We start from the raw sequence: 13366 nt of genomic DNA, 5'->3' as shown, positions 1-13366 counted from the left end.
ATGAGAGGGTTGCTCCTCTGAGTGGATATTAGAGATGGCAAGTGATCCATTGAGGGTCCCACAATCACTGGTGGCTGAGACCACAAAGACTCATCAAGCACTGTGGGATGAGAGGGTTGCTCCTCTGAGTGGATATTAGAGATGGCAAGACAGAGAAGAGAGTGGCACCAAGAGGGTGGCTTGTCTGAGGCGTCCTCTGGATCATCAGCTGCTCAGAATGTGTGACCCCACTTGCCCTTCTCAGGCTGGGAACATCGGTCCATAGCTTGCCTCTGGTTGGGACTGGGGACTGGACACACTGCTAAGGACCACTGTGTCCCATCAAACTTAGTCGGGAGAAGATTCTTCCGTAAGTCAGGAAATATCGGCCCATCCCCACAACCACTGTAAAGAGGACTATTGCCCCATTTTATAATTGTGATTTAGGCAATGGGCAGGGTCACAGGTTCATCAGCCTGTGGCTGAACTGCATCGACGTTATAATCTGGGTGCTTTTTCCACTCCCTCAGAAGTCTGCACAAGAGACTGTCAGACATCCTTAGATGTGTTGTCGAAAGCTGCTCATTCCTTCCTGGCTGCCCAGATCCTCCAGACCACCTGACTTATGACGATAGCACCTCAGAGGGAAGGTGGCTGTTCTGGGTGCCCTCTGGGAAATGGGGGAATTGAGGATGTGAATGGAGAGAGCAGAGAACCCAGAGTCCTCCCATTCTTGTGTCCTGACCATCCTGGAGTTCCCTAAGATGTTGCCACAGGAACGGATGGTGGCAAATGTGGACGTGTGAGATACAAGGAGCCCAGAGACTGCAGCGTGAATCTCTCAGTATGTGTGTCTGTGCCAGGATCCATGGTGGAACCTGAGGCCCAGAAAAGAGTGTCCTGTTCTGGATTCTAGAAGGAAGGAAGTCAGTGGATGTCCAGCCTGCACCCCCTGCCCTTAGCCAGGCTCTCTTCAGTCTGTGGGGCAGCAGAGAGAAGGCCAGGGTTGTTCTGTGTGCTGGGTGGGAGAGAGTGCCAGCCTGGGGACAGAGAGGGCAAGGTGCACAATCCTGCAAACAGTGCATAGGCTGTGTGTTTGAGAGATCAAAGGGCACAGTCAAGGGAGGGGCAAGCTGTGTGTTTATACAAACAAAGAGCATTCTAGAAACCTTGGAATTATTTAAAAAAAACACACAAAGTCAAAATCAGCTGTGCACAGTACTTTCCCTCTCAGAATCTCTCTTTTTAATCAGATAAACAGAGTTAGGATGGTCTGCTCTGCTCATCCCTAGCAGGCACTGCTCTCCTTGGTAGCCGGCTGTCTGGCACACATGCCGCAGAGGCCATGGGAAAGTGGGTACCAGGAAGAAGGAGCTTGTCTCTGATGCTGGAGATGCTCAGAGGGAAGAAGCCAGGCCCCAAATCCTGCATCCCGATAAGTCAGAGTCAGGGTATAGATGGTGAAAATGTAAACTGTTTTCACTTGAACTAATTTAAACAACATCCCACACAGTGCACATAAACACAGGCACACACAAACTTCCCAGTCAGTCTTAGCTCCACGAAGCTGAGTTTCAGCATTTGTCTCATGGGCTTTCAAAAGGTTTCTTTCCTACCACTGAATTTCTGAGTCTGGGTGGCAGAGCACCTCCTGGGGTTGGTGGACTCTGGCTGAGTGGTGTGTGACTAGTCTTGGTTGTCAACGTCTGGAATTCAATTAAAACCCAAATATGGGGCCACCTGTGAGGGACTTTTGCTTAATTTGAAGTGAGAAGATGTACCAGTGAGCTGGATCTTATGGTGGGAAGACTCTTCTTTAATAACGATCTTCTGACTCTAATCTAGACCACGCCTTCTGCTGGAAGTCTATATAAGGTCACGGAAGAAGGCAGTTGTTGATCTTTGCCTCCTTGTTTTTGCGTCACTAACAAGTCGATCCCTTCACTGCATTACAGCCTCCTTCTTCAGGATTCCCGCATATACTGAAGACCAGCTGAGACATCCAGCCTTGTGGACTGAGCAGCGTCTGGAGTCTTCAGTCTTCCATTCGTAGGCAGCCACTGTTGGACCAGCTGAGCCACAGCCCGTGAGTCATTCTAATAAACCCCTTTCTATGTGGAGAGATGGATTCTGTGAGTTCTGCTACTCTAGAGATCCTGACTAGTACAGATGGTCACTTCTCCTCACCCCCATTTGGCCTTAAGCAAGCTACTCTGACCTGCACCTCACACCCCAGCACAGGCTTCCATGGACTTGCTCTGCTGTCTGCCTGCTGCACATGTGGGTGGCTATGGCCCCACCTGAGCATATTACTGTCCTGGATGGTTGTTGTTATCTGTTCTACAAAACTCTACCATCTTCCACAGCCAACAGCTACAGTGGGGATGTGTACCCAGAGCTGGACCAATAGGCATCTTCCAGAGCTTTAAATGCTTTGTGCATTAAATGACTTTTAAGTTGCATCTCTGTATTAATGTGATTTTTTTTTTTACACCTTCAAATGATGAGATGACTCCATCCCCGTCACCTTAAGTCCCAAGTCCCTTTTAGCATTACTGAACAGAAAGAATGCTGGCCCTGAGGAGCTGAATCTGGGGTTCACTTTGGAGAGGGGACTTGAGAACACCTGCTATGTCTAAGACTCTGACTGATTCTTAGGTCTTTTAAAATATTCTTTCTATTTCATTATAAATTGGTGCGAATATGAGAAGGCTTGAACGGGGGGAGGGGCACAAACCTGGGATTCTAACACTTGGATGAGGCAGGTCTAAGATTAGGAGTTCAAGGTTCTCCTGGGCTACACAGTGAGTTTGAGGGCAGCCTGGGCTGTGTACACACTTGGAGGGTTTGGGCAGAACACTTATCTGTCAGTTACAAGGTCGGAGTGCAGTCCTGAGAGTGAGCCGCCAGTATCTTCAGCTCTTCCCACACCACCAGGTCATTCACTCTCGTTTTGGTCAGGTCCCAGGAAGAGCTGATGCCTCCGACCCACACTGCTAAAAACATGTTTCTTTCCTTCCCAGCTTCCAGACAATCCCAGTGCAGCTTGTGTTTCTCTCTTAATGAAGTCTTCCCCACCCCCAAAGACTCCTGAGGACTGGTCAGAATGAAGGAATGAGCGTCCTCACACACTGCCTGTGTTAACGCCCTTAACCCAGTCCTTCTACTCCTACAAATGTCATAAGGAAATAATCTCAAATGCAGGCTCTAACAGGCAATGAGAACATTCTTTGTATCACTATTTAAATAATGATTAGGATCACCACAAAGTCCGGGAGTAAGGGAGAAGAGCAGGGTCAAAGACACACACAGTAGGGCTGGGAAACAGGCAGGACTCCAGGTCCTGATAGGACAAAGATATTGCAGAAGCAAGGAGGTTGTGGTCCCTTGGAATCAAAGGATCCCAGTGCATTTACTAATATGGGGACCTGGTACTTGGCACAGGCAGTGCTGTGGAAACAGAAGAACCATTTATAACACACACAGACTATGATGCACGCATGTAATATAAAGAAGGGGAAATGTAGTTGTGTCTTTAAGACAGTGGAGTTTAGTCATCTGCGAGTGAGATGTGGATTATCATGTTCTGGGTTCAAGTCCTTTCTCTATCAACACTGAAAACACACTCATATTAGCTAAATACGTGCCTGTACCACCTCCTTGACATGGATTCAGAAGATCTCGACCTACTAAGGCATGTGTAAAGACTTCATTTTGTATGTGTAAGGAGCCAGAGCATCATGAACAGTAAGCATCCTGGCTTGGCATAGGACCGGCCCCCATGGGCACATATGTTGATGCCTGGTCTCTAGGGTGTGGCGCTACTTGAGAGGGATTAGAAAATGTGGTGTTGTTGGAGTAGGTGTGGCCTTGTTGAAGGAAGTGTGTCACTGAGGGTTGGCTTTGAGATTTCAATAGCTCAAGACAGACCCAGGGTCTCTCACTTCCTGCTCTCTGTGGATCTGTTTGTAGAATTCGCAGCTATAAAAGCACCAGGTCTGCCTGCATGCCACCATGCTCACAACATGAAGATAAATGGACTAAACCTCTGCAACTGTAAACAAGCCAAATGTTTTATTTTATAAGAGTTTCCTTGGCCATGGTGTCTCCTCACAGCAACAGAGCAGGGACTAAGTCAGTCAGTATAAGAAATTACAGCCAGGCAGTGGTGGTGCATGTTTTTAATCCCAGCACTCAGGAAGCAGAGGTACATGGATCTCTGTGAGTTTGAGGCCAGCCTGGTCTACAGAGTGAGTTCTAGGACAGCCAGTGCTACATGGAGAATCCCCGTGTCAAAAAACAATTTCAAGAGAAAGAGAGAGGAAGGAGGAGGAGGAGGAGGAGGAGGAGGAGGAGGAGGAGGAGGAGGAGGAGGAGGAGGAGGAAGAGGAGGAAAAGGAGGAGGAGGAGGAGGAGGAGGAGGAGGAGGAGGAGGAGGAGGAGAAGGAGAAGGAGAAGGAGAAGGAGAAGGAGAAGGAGAAGAAGAAGAAGAAGAAGAAGAAGAAGAAGAAGAAGAAGAAGAAGAAGAAGAAGAAATTACCATTGAGCAGCACAGTGGTGGCACACTCCTTTAATCCCAGCACTTGGGAGGCAGAGACAGGTGAATCTCTGTGAATTTGAGGCCAGCCTAGACTACAAAGCAAGTTCTAGGACAGCCAGGACTGTTATACAGAGAAACTCTGTCTCAAAAAAAACAAAAAGAAGAGGAGGAGGAGGAAGCGAAGGAAGAAGAAGAAGAAAAAAGAGGGAGAGAGGGAGGGAAGGAGAAAGAGAGGGAAGGAGGGGGAGTGAAGAAGGAAAAAAAGGAAGAAAGAAGTGACCATCAATACAAACACGGTGCCCACACCCAGGTGGCTTCCAGAACATTCTTCTCCATCTCTCATTCCATGTTCAGGGTCTTTGTTTCTCCACAGCTGTGTCCTCAGCTGCCACCTTCTCCACTGTCCCCAGCATGCCATTAGTCCTCCTCCTTGCCAGGACAGAGGACAGCAGGGCTGGAGCCAGAGGACAGGCTTCCTTAAATAGCAGTCACAGAGTCCAGAGGAGCAGAGAGGCTTTGGGTTCAGTTCTTTCTGCCCTTGGCAGTCAACATCGAATGATCTGTGGGTCACCAGATCCCTGGTCACAGAGCTGTCCCCATTCTGTCCCACAGGTTGTTATTTCCTCCTGTAGCCTGGACACCCGGTGAGCTGTAAGGAAAGCTGTCAGGATCCCGTGAGTGACCCCAAGACCCACAGCTGTCATGGGCTCCACAGGTAATCAGTGTGTTCTCTGCTGCTGCTCATGGCCTAGGACTGCCAGGGCCTCCCTGCTGAGGCCTGCTGAGGAGTCAAAGATGCAGGAGGAGAACCCCAAGGGGGAGCAGAGAGTTCCCCAGTCCTGGGTCAGAGTAGCCCCCCTTCCTGGCCTTGTCTTGGGGTGCATTTTCAGAAGTCACCTTCTCAATAACCAGCCTGAAAAATGGATGCCAGGATGGGTGGCAGGGAGAGAGGGTTGAGGGAGAGAAAGGAGAGGAGTTGAAGGAGGGAGGAAACAAGAACGGAGGGAACAGGAGACAATAAGGTTCAGATGAAGGCAGTTCCAGCCCCTCATGGAGACTCGCTCTCAGCTGGCACTGGGGCCCTGTCCCTGAGGAGGGAGCCCACCCTATCCAACTCAGGCACCCACCTTTCCTAACTGCCTGAGCAGGAAGTAACTGCACTTCAGTGAGGCCTTGCCCACAGTCCATCTCTGTCACCTGGAAACTCTCACCTCAAATTACCTGTCCTTCAGGGCCCAGTGTCCCCATGTCTGGGGATCAGAATAAAATAAGGCAGGCTGGTGCATGCTGCACAGCAGACCCTCCCTGCTGGTAGCCTCCTCTCCCTGGACCCCAGTAATGCCAAGGAATCCAATTCCCCTTTCAGGCTGTGTTAGGGCACCTGCCCTGCACTGCAGGACAAGAGCTCCTTTACCAGGTGTGCCTACCTAAGGTGGGGCCTGATGGTGTCCTTTCTCATTCCAAAGAAAAGTCTGAACTTGAAGCTGAAACCCTGAAAGAAACTGAAAGAAAAACTCCACCCACAAATGGCTCCCAACCAGGAACCACCCTGCACCCAGGAACCACGCTGCACCCAGGAACCACACTACACCCAGGAACCACACTACACCCAGGAACCACCCTGCACCCAGGAACCACCCTGCACCCAGGAACCACCCTGCACCCAGGAACCACACTACACCCAGGAACCACCCTGCACCCAGGAACCACCCTGCACCCAGGAACCACCCTGCACCCAGGAACCACCCTGCACCCAGGAACCACACTACACCCAGGAACCACACTACACCCAGGAACCACACTACACCCAGGAGCCACACTACACCCAGGAATCACACTACACCCAGGAAACACACTACACCCAGAAAACACCCTACAGCCCACACCAACCTGAACCACACCAGTCCCCCAATCTCTGTGTTCCTTGGCTTCTCCTGGTCTCAAATCCCAGAGATCCACCTGCCTTAGCCTCCCAAGTACTGGGATTAAAGTCATGCACCACCATGCCACCTCCATTTCCTTTTAAAATTTTTCTATTGGCTCAGTAGACCATTCATTCATTCATTCATTCGCTAAAAGCTAGTTTTTTGTTTTTTTTTTTTTATTGAGAAAAGGAAGAAAAAAAACAGGTTTCCACCTCCTCCCAGCCTCCCATTTCCCTCCCCCTCCTCCCACCCTTCTCCTCCTTCTCCCCCTCCTCCCACTCCTCTCCCTCTCCCTCTCCTAAAAGCTAGTTTTTAAAACTAGTGTTACTCAAAGCTGGAGAGACGGCCCAACAGTCGAGAAAACTGGCTGCTCTTTCAGAGAATCCAGGTTCAATTCCCAGCACCTGCATGGCAGCTCACAAGTATCTGTAACTCCAGTCCCAGGGGATCTGACACCCTCACATAGACACACATGCAGGCAAAACACCAGTGCATACTTAAAAAAAAAACTACTGTTACTCACTTTGATTATATTTTGACCAATGAGAATAGACTTATTTTGCTTACAATATTGTATGATTCGATCCATCCTGGCAGGGAGACAGGGTGGGCAACTCATACGATGGCACACACACACACACAAAAAAACAGACAAAGCAGAAACAAGAAAGGAACAAGACAAGGCATCCATCAGCCCCAAAGACACATCCCAGGTGCCCACCTGACTCCAGCCAGGCCCCACTTCCCATGATGCCTCAGCTCAGTCTTTGAACCACGCATTCGCTCCCAGCACCCCTGCTCTACTTATATCTGGACCCTCCTCACAGACCGCATAGAGAAGGGCGGGTGATCTCATACATATTTATTCATCCACTGGGGTGAAACTCGGGATTAATAATTAACCATTCCAGTGTGGAAAGTCATGTTTCGACTGGAGAGTGGCTCAGTGGTTAAGAACACTTGCTGCTCATGCGGAGGACACGGACGGGTTCAGTTCCCAACGCCCACATCAGGTTCACAGCAGGTTGTAACTGCTACTCCAGGGGATTCAAGGCCCTCCTTGGGCCCCAGACACACACATGGTGCATAGATATGCGTACAAGCAGGCAAATATTCCCATACAGAAAATAAAAATCAGGGGAAAAACTTACATTCAAGGACCGTGACACAGGCACACAGTTATGTGGAAGCCTTCATTAGAATTTCCCTCCTCCTGGGGATGGGGAACTCACTTCCTGCTTGTTCTGGCCTGAAGACAATACCTATCTTTGTAAAGCACCATGGTAAGACTCTGGTACATTGGTCTTCTCGGATGACATCACAACATGACACTGGTTAGGTGGCTTTAAAAGAATAGACCTCTTCTCTCACTGCCCAAAAATCCAAGATCTTCAACAAAGTGTGGCAAGTTGGGCCATAGTGAGCATCTCTTCCTGGTGGAGAGAGGGAGCCTGTACCTCTACCAGCCCATGGGCCCTATATGTGTCTCGAGAGAGGAAGAGAGGCAAGGGAAGAGACAAAAGGGAGCAGGTTTAAGATAGAGAAGGAGGGAAAGGGAGGGAGGGAGTGTCTTCCTCTTGCTATGAGGCACTGACACTGTGGATTGGGGACCTCACTCATGGCCTCACTTATTTCCATTGCGTTGTTTCCTTAATGGCTAGATGTCCAAATACAGTCGCCTGGGTTGGGGCTTTTACAAATGAGCTAAAGCTCACAACTCAGCCTCTATCCCTAGTGACGCCAAAGTATACTTCAAGGGACAGATGCTCAGAAATATTTAACCAGTGTCTTCCTGATGTCGTTCAAGTTCTCTAGCAGGGTTCTCTAACCACATTCTTTTTCCAACCAATCTAGAGAGAAATGAGTTCGTTGAGTCTATGGTTGGGTACCTCCTGGACACAAGGAGCACAGAGGTCCTGCAGCTCATGCTGAGTGAAGAGGAAGCCTGGAAACAGTTTGTGGAAGAAGCTGGTTTGTCCAGGTCACCTCCCTAGGGATGCTAGCAAAGCCACCAGGGCCTTGTGTCACTGGCTTTTTCTGGGCAGGAATTCTCTATGCAGGTAGACCAAGTAGTTAGTGTTCAGGGTGTCCCTTCTCAGTAAATATTTCCTCAGTACTAATCACTAGCAGAAGATGGCCTCTTGTTGAGGGGAGATGGCAGTCACAGGGGACAGGATTGTTTCTGCCACTGCTACTCCTGTGTCCATAAGAACTTAGTTTCTTTCCTTCTGCTTCATTTGGGGACCATTAAATTTCATAAGAGGATGCATGTGGGGGGCTCAGCAAATGGCCAGCATGCAGTATGTGCCCAGCAGTTCACTGAAAGTGGGATTTTGGAAAAAAGTTTTGGTTTTAGTTTTTGTGGTGTGTGTGTGTGTGTGTGTGTGTATGTGTGTGCGCGCGCGTGCATGTATACTTCCTGCACTTGAGTGAGCTTATTTTACAAGCTCTCTCCCTCACTCAGTCAGTCTCTCCTGATACAGGGAAGAGGAAGTCGTCTTGCGTGAAGCTCTTGCTGAGATCGTTCCAGATCCTGATGTACAAGATGAAGAGGACAAGATGGAGAGGTATGCAGTAACAGAGTCAATGAAGCTTTTTCTCTCAGGTTTGGAAAAAAGAGAGACTGGGGTAAGGGGACTGTGCATAAGAGCTTGAACGGCTTCAGGGAGAAGCAGTTTGAATGTGTTTCTGAGCTCCTGCCACGGGAGGTATTCTAATGGTGTCACTAGCGGTAAGGACTGAGTTGAGTCCCTAAACACATCTGGAAAAGTCCTAAACACAGGTGACTGTTTTTGGACATAGAACCTTTAAGAAACCAAGGTACTAAAACTAAGCAAGAGTATGAGTGAGGTCCCTAAACCACAGTGTTATCCATGAAGGCCAAAAGGGACATCAGACCCCTTCAGCTGGGAGCAACCAAATGTGGGTGAAATACACAATCTGAAGGAAGCAGCCATCTCCCCAGCCCCTTTAAAAACAATTACCTTTATGTACCCAAAAGTCATCAATTTGACTCCACTGGCTGACCAGAGAGCACCAGGGATCCTCGTGACTCTACATCCCCAAACAGGGATTGAAGGCCAGGTCCAGCACCAAGTTTTTCTTTGTGGACTCTACAAGACTGAGCTCAGGTTCACGTGTTTGTGCTATGATAGGGAACCTGACTGAATATTGAGAATCAAAGGTAGAGTGTTCTCACAACCTGACTTTGGGACTCTTGCTAAGCGTGGGCAGGTCAGGCCTAGCACAAACAGGAAAGACATGGAAACGCAAGGTCTAGCTATACCGGGGAGACAGTTTAGATAAGCTTGAAGTGTTCTCAAGAAAAAAAATTCTTTGTCTACTTAAGTCTCAGTGTCCAGAAGTTTCTCGGGCCTTGATCACATACACAGTCCCAATGAGAGTCCTGGGGTCTCCCTCTCTCCTGGAGCCCATGCCTTTAGTGTCTAGATCCCCTGGAGGTCAGAAATGACAGCAAAATCCCACCACACATCACCTTTCTCAGGCTGGGAATTCATTCTAGCGAGAGTTAGGGAACCTACATGTTGTGTTTTCTCAGTTTTGCCTGCCGTGGAAACACTTGCAGAGGCACAGTGAGGTGCCATGGGGATCCACTCATGGTTCTTTATCTTCTGCTCACAGCTGGAAGGGAGCTTTGTGTGCTGGGTTTTGAGGGGAAGGGGTCTAGGCTGTGAGCAGCCCCAGCAGCTCAGGTGTACACACAGCTGCAGGGCAAAGAGACATCAGCTTCAAAGAATACCTGTGCAGGGTTTCTCTCTCAGGGGTGTGCAATTTGCAGACTCTCGAATAAAAAGTCCCGAGACAAATGTGGACATTCCTCTCCAGCAGGTCACTGTAGGGTAGACAGGTCAGTGCCCAGTAGCTGATACCAGGGGGAGTTTTTTTGGGGTGGGAAAGTGTTCTCTTCAGTGAAAACTAACTTCCCTAAAATAAAGGGTTATTTTTTCTCTAACCTCACTTCTCTGTGTTTTAGAGTTCCTACAGAGAAGTATTTTGGTAGTGATAACATTGGCCTTGATGGGAAGCCATCTTTATTAAATGTCTAGCAATAAAAAGGTGTGATAAATGACTAGAGATGACTCAGGAGTTAACACTTTGTGCTCTGCCAGGTGGCAGAAGTCCAGTTCCCAGCATCCTCATGATGGCTCACAACTGCCTGTAACTCTGGGTCTAGAGATATAATTCCTTCTTCTGCCCTCCATGAAACCAGGCCTGCACATGTTACTCACATATCTGCAGGCAAAACACTTAAACAAATAAAATAAAAATTAAAAGAACATATTAAAATAGTTTTTAACTCATTGTGTCCTTAACAATTAAAATCACCATCTGTAGCTCAAACCTGCTCCTCAATGAAAGAAAGGCCCTGTACAGCTGGAGCAGTCTCCTCCCAGCAGATGCTCTGATTGCCACAGGACAGATCTTTGCAAACTCTCTTCCTCACTCAGTTGGCCTCTCCTGTTACAGGGACGAGGAAGATGACTTACATGATGCTCACAGTGAGACCACAGTGGATAGTGATGTAGATGATGAAGAGGACCTGCAGGAGAAGGAAAGCTTTTTGAAAGTTTATCCTCAGGTGAAACGGGAGCTTGAGGAGAGCATCAGGAAGCTCCACGCCCTTGCAGACAAGATTGACAAGGTGCACAGGGGCTGCTCCATCACACAAGTGGTGGCCAGCTCCACTGGTGCTGTGTCTGGAGTCATGACAATCCTTGGTATCGCTCTGGCACCTGTGTCAGCAGGATTCAGTCTGGGACTTTCAGCCACAGGCTTGGGGCTTGGGGCAGCAGCAGCTGTGACGAGTGTTTCCACAACCATTGTGGAAAAGGTAAGCACAGCGTCGGTGGAAGCTGAAGCCAGCAAGCTTCTGCCAAGGAGCAATGACACTGAGAACGACATTAAAAGCAACAACACTGAGAAGGTCATTAAAGAAGTTTTGGAGAAGAACACCCCCAGGCTTATTTCTGCATCTAAGAATTCCTTCCGGAACCTGGAAGGCATGAAGAAAAACATTGATGCCATCAAGCTGACCAAAGCCAGCCCTCGCCTGACAAATAGTGCCAAGCGTCTAATGACCACAGGGAAGGTGTCAGCCCGAAGCACTAGACAAGTGAAGAAAGCCTTTAGAGGCACTGCTCTTGCAATGACCAAAAGAGCCCGGATCATGGGTGCAGCCACTGCAGGTCTCACCCTTGTGCTAGATGTGGTCAGTCTCATAGAAGAATCAAAGCATTTGCAGGAGGGTGCAAAGGCAGAGTCTGCTGAAAAGCTGCGGCAGCAGGCTCAGGAACTGGAGCAGAAGTTGCAGGAGCTCATCCGGGTTTATGACAGCCTGACTCAGTGACCTCTTCTTCAGTGCAGCTCAGAGGACTGGGGGTGGGGTGTGCTGGACAGAGCCATGGACTCCTGAGTGTATCCTCTTTATACCAATGCCGGATGGTGGTAGTGCCTGCTAGAGGAGAGGCCACATCAAGAGAAAGGAAGCCAGAACACAGAACACAGATGGGACAGGCTTGTTACCTCCCACTAGACTCCACCTTCCTCTTAGATCTAACAACCTCCAGCATCCCACATGAGGACCATGCTCCCAAGCTGGGGAGAACATCCAAGGCCTGACTAAGCCACAGCATGGCTGCTCCTCAGTCACACCCACCACACTGCTCCTAACTGAAGCTCACCATCCTCACAGGTCCCTGAGCTGCCAACTTTCCCACTGCTTTCTGATAGAGACCATCTCCTCCTTCCTAATTCTGCCTAATTCTGTGTTTATTCCAAATATTTCCAAATCTTACAATCAAACTTTGGATATGAATTCCATTTCTTTCTTCATGGTTTGGTCACATGGAGTGATGGGTGCCTTTGATGAAATACTCAGAGGGTAGAGAGGAAGGAATGCTGGGAACATCATCTGCACGGTCATCACGGGTTCTTGGTTTTATGTGCCAGCCGTGGACACGACAAGGAAGGAGAGGTGACGGGATATGGCTGGTGAGTTCTACTCTCTGCAAGCAGACTCTTGAAGATATCCAAGACTTAATTCCTACTGAAGTTTCAGATCTGCTGCCGTAATTGGATGAGATCTGCTGAGATGCACATGGAGGCTCCACTTGGTCCATAATATCTGAAGAATAAACTTATAAACACCGACCTGGTCATGCTTTGTGTATTTTCTGTAAATGATATCACACGTGTTCTAGATTGTTGACTACAGAAAGTTGATAATTGCCATTCTGATTCTTATCATCTCCTCCTTTACAGACTGTTTTCTTTATTGTGGTTTAACAAGAATATTTCAGATTTATAAGAACCATTTTTCTTCTTTCTGTTGCCACCCCTTCTGACCACAGATGTACCCTGAGGCTGCAACAGTGAGCAGGGTCCCCTCCTCCCTTGCAGCTCAAGCGGCCTTCTTCCCAAGTTCTGAACACTGGCCTGAGATATGACCTGTGTATATTCTAGGTCTTATCCATTAGAGGAACATTCTTGTGTTCCACGACCCCTCTGTCTTTCCTTGGGCTGGAATGATTGGCTAAGGGAAAGCCTGATGTGGATGTAACCATCTCCCTGGGGGTGGAGAGCAGTGACAGGAGTCATGGGCGACCTTGGGAAAGAAATCTATCTGCATCCTGAGCTGCCTAGTACTTGCTCCCCAGTGTCCAAGTTCATGGCATCCTCTCTACTGCTGAGCCCATTTACCCATGTTAGTGAACACTGTGCCAGGGCTCAGATTCTGACCCTGACCAAACTCAGGAGCCATCGCCAGAGCTCACCACATCCTTGACCTTGAACCCTGCCCTCTCTCCTGACTCCCTCAGTCTGGTCCTTAGGACACAGATTACTTGAAGAGCCTGTGCCTTTGTCACTGCACTCTTCCAGGCTCTCAGGACTCTCAAAACAA

The 13366-nt window shown here is 48.8% G+C and overlaps 1 protein-coding gene across 5 annotated transcripts in view; it reads left to right on the top strand.

Annotated features, from left to right (window-relative positions):
• The window catches only part of LOC142843019 (apolipoprotein L3-like), a 143613-nt gene extending 130477 nt beyond the window's left edge, over positions 1-13136 (top strand). For 2 of the 5 annotated variants that reach the window (XM_075959784.1, XM_075959785.1), the window contains exons 3-5: positions 8299-8425; positions 8928-9011; positions 10933-13136. In XM_075959784.1, coding sequence (XP_075815899.1) covers positions 8299-8425; positions 8928-9011; positions 10933-11812 — 1091 coding nt within the window. In that variant the 3' untranslated portion in view covers positions 11813-13136. Of the gene's footprint in view, positions 1-1881; positions 2066-5131; positions 5235-8298; positions 8426-8927; positions 9012-10932 lie in introns of those variants that run through there. The other 3 variants (XM_075959780.1, XM_075959781.1, XM_075959783.1) reach the window with 3 other exon arrangements.
• Positions 13137-13366: the final 230 nt, after the last annotated feature.

The sequence above is a fragment of the Microtus pennsylvanicus genome, chromosome 2 (genome assembly GCF_037038515.1).
Source record: "Microtus pennsylvanicus isolate mMicPen1 chromosome 2, mMicPen1.hap1, whole genome shotgun sequence".
Lineage (NCBI taxonomy): Eukaryota > Metazoa > Chordata > Mammalia > Rodentia > Cricetidae > Microtus > Microtus pennsylvanicus.
Note: the sequence above shows the minus strand (reverse complement) of the source record. Positions and strands in the feature narration are given on the sequence as shown.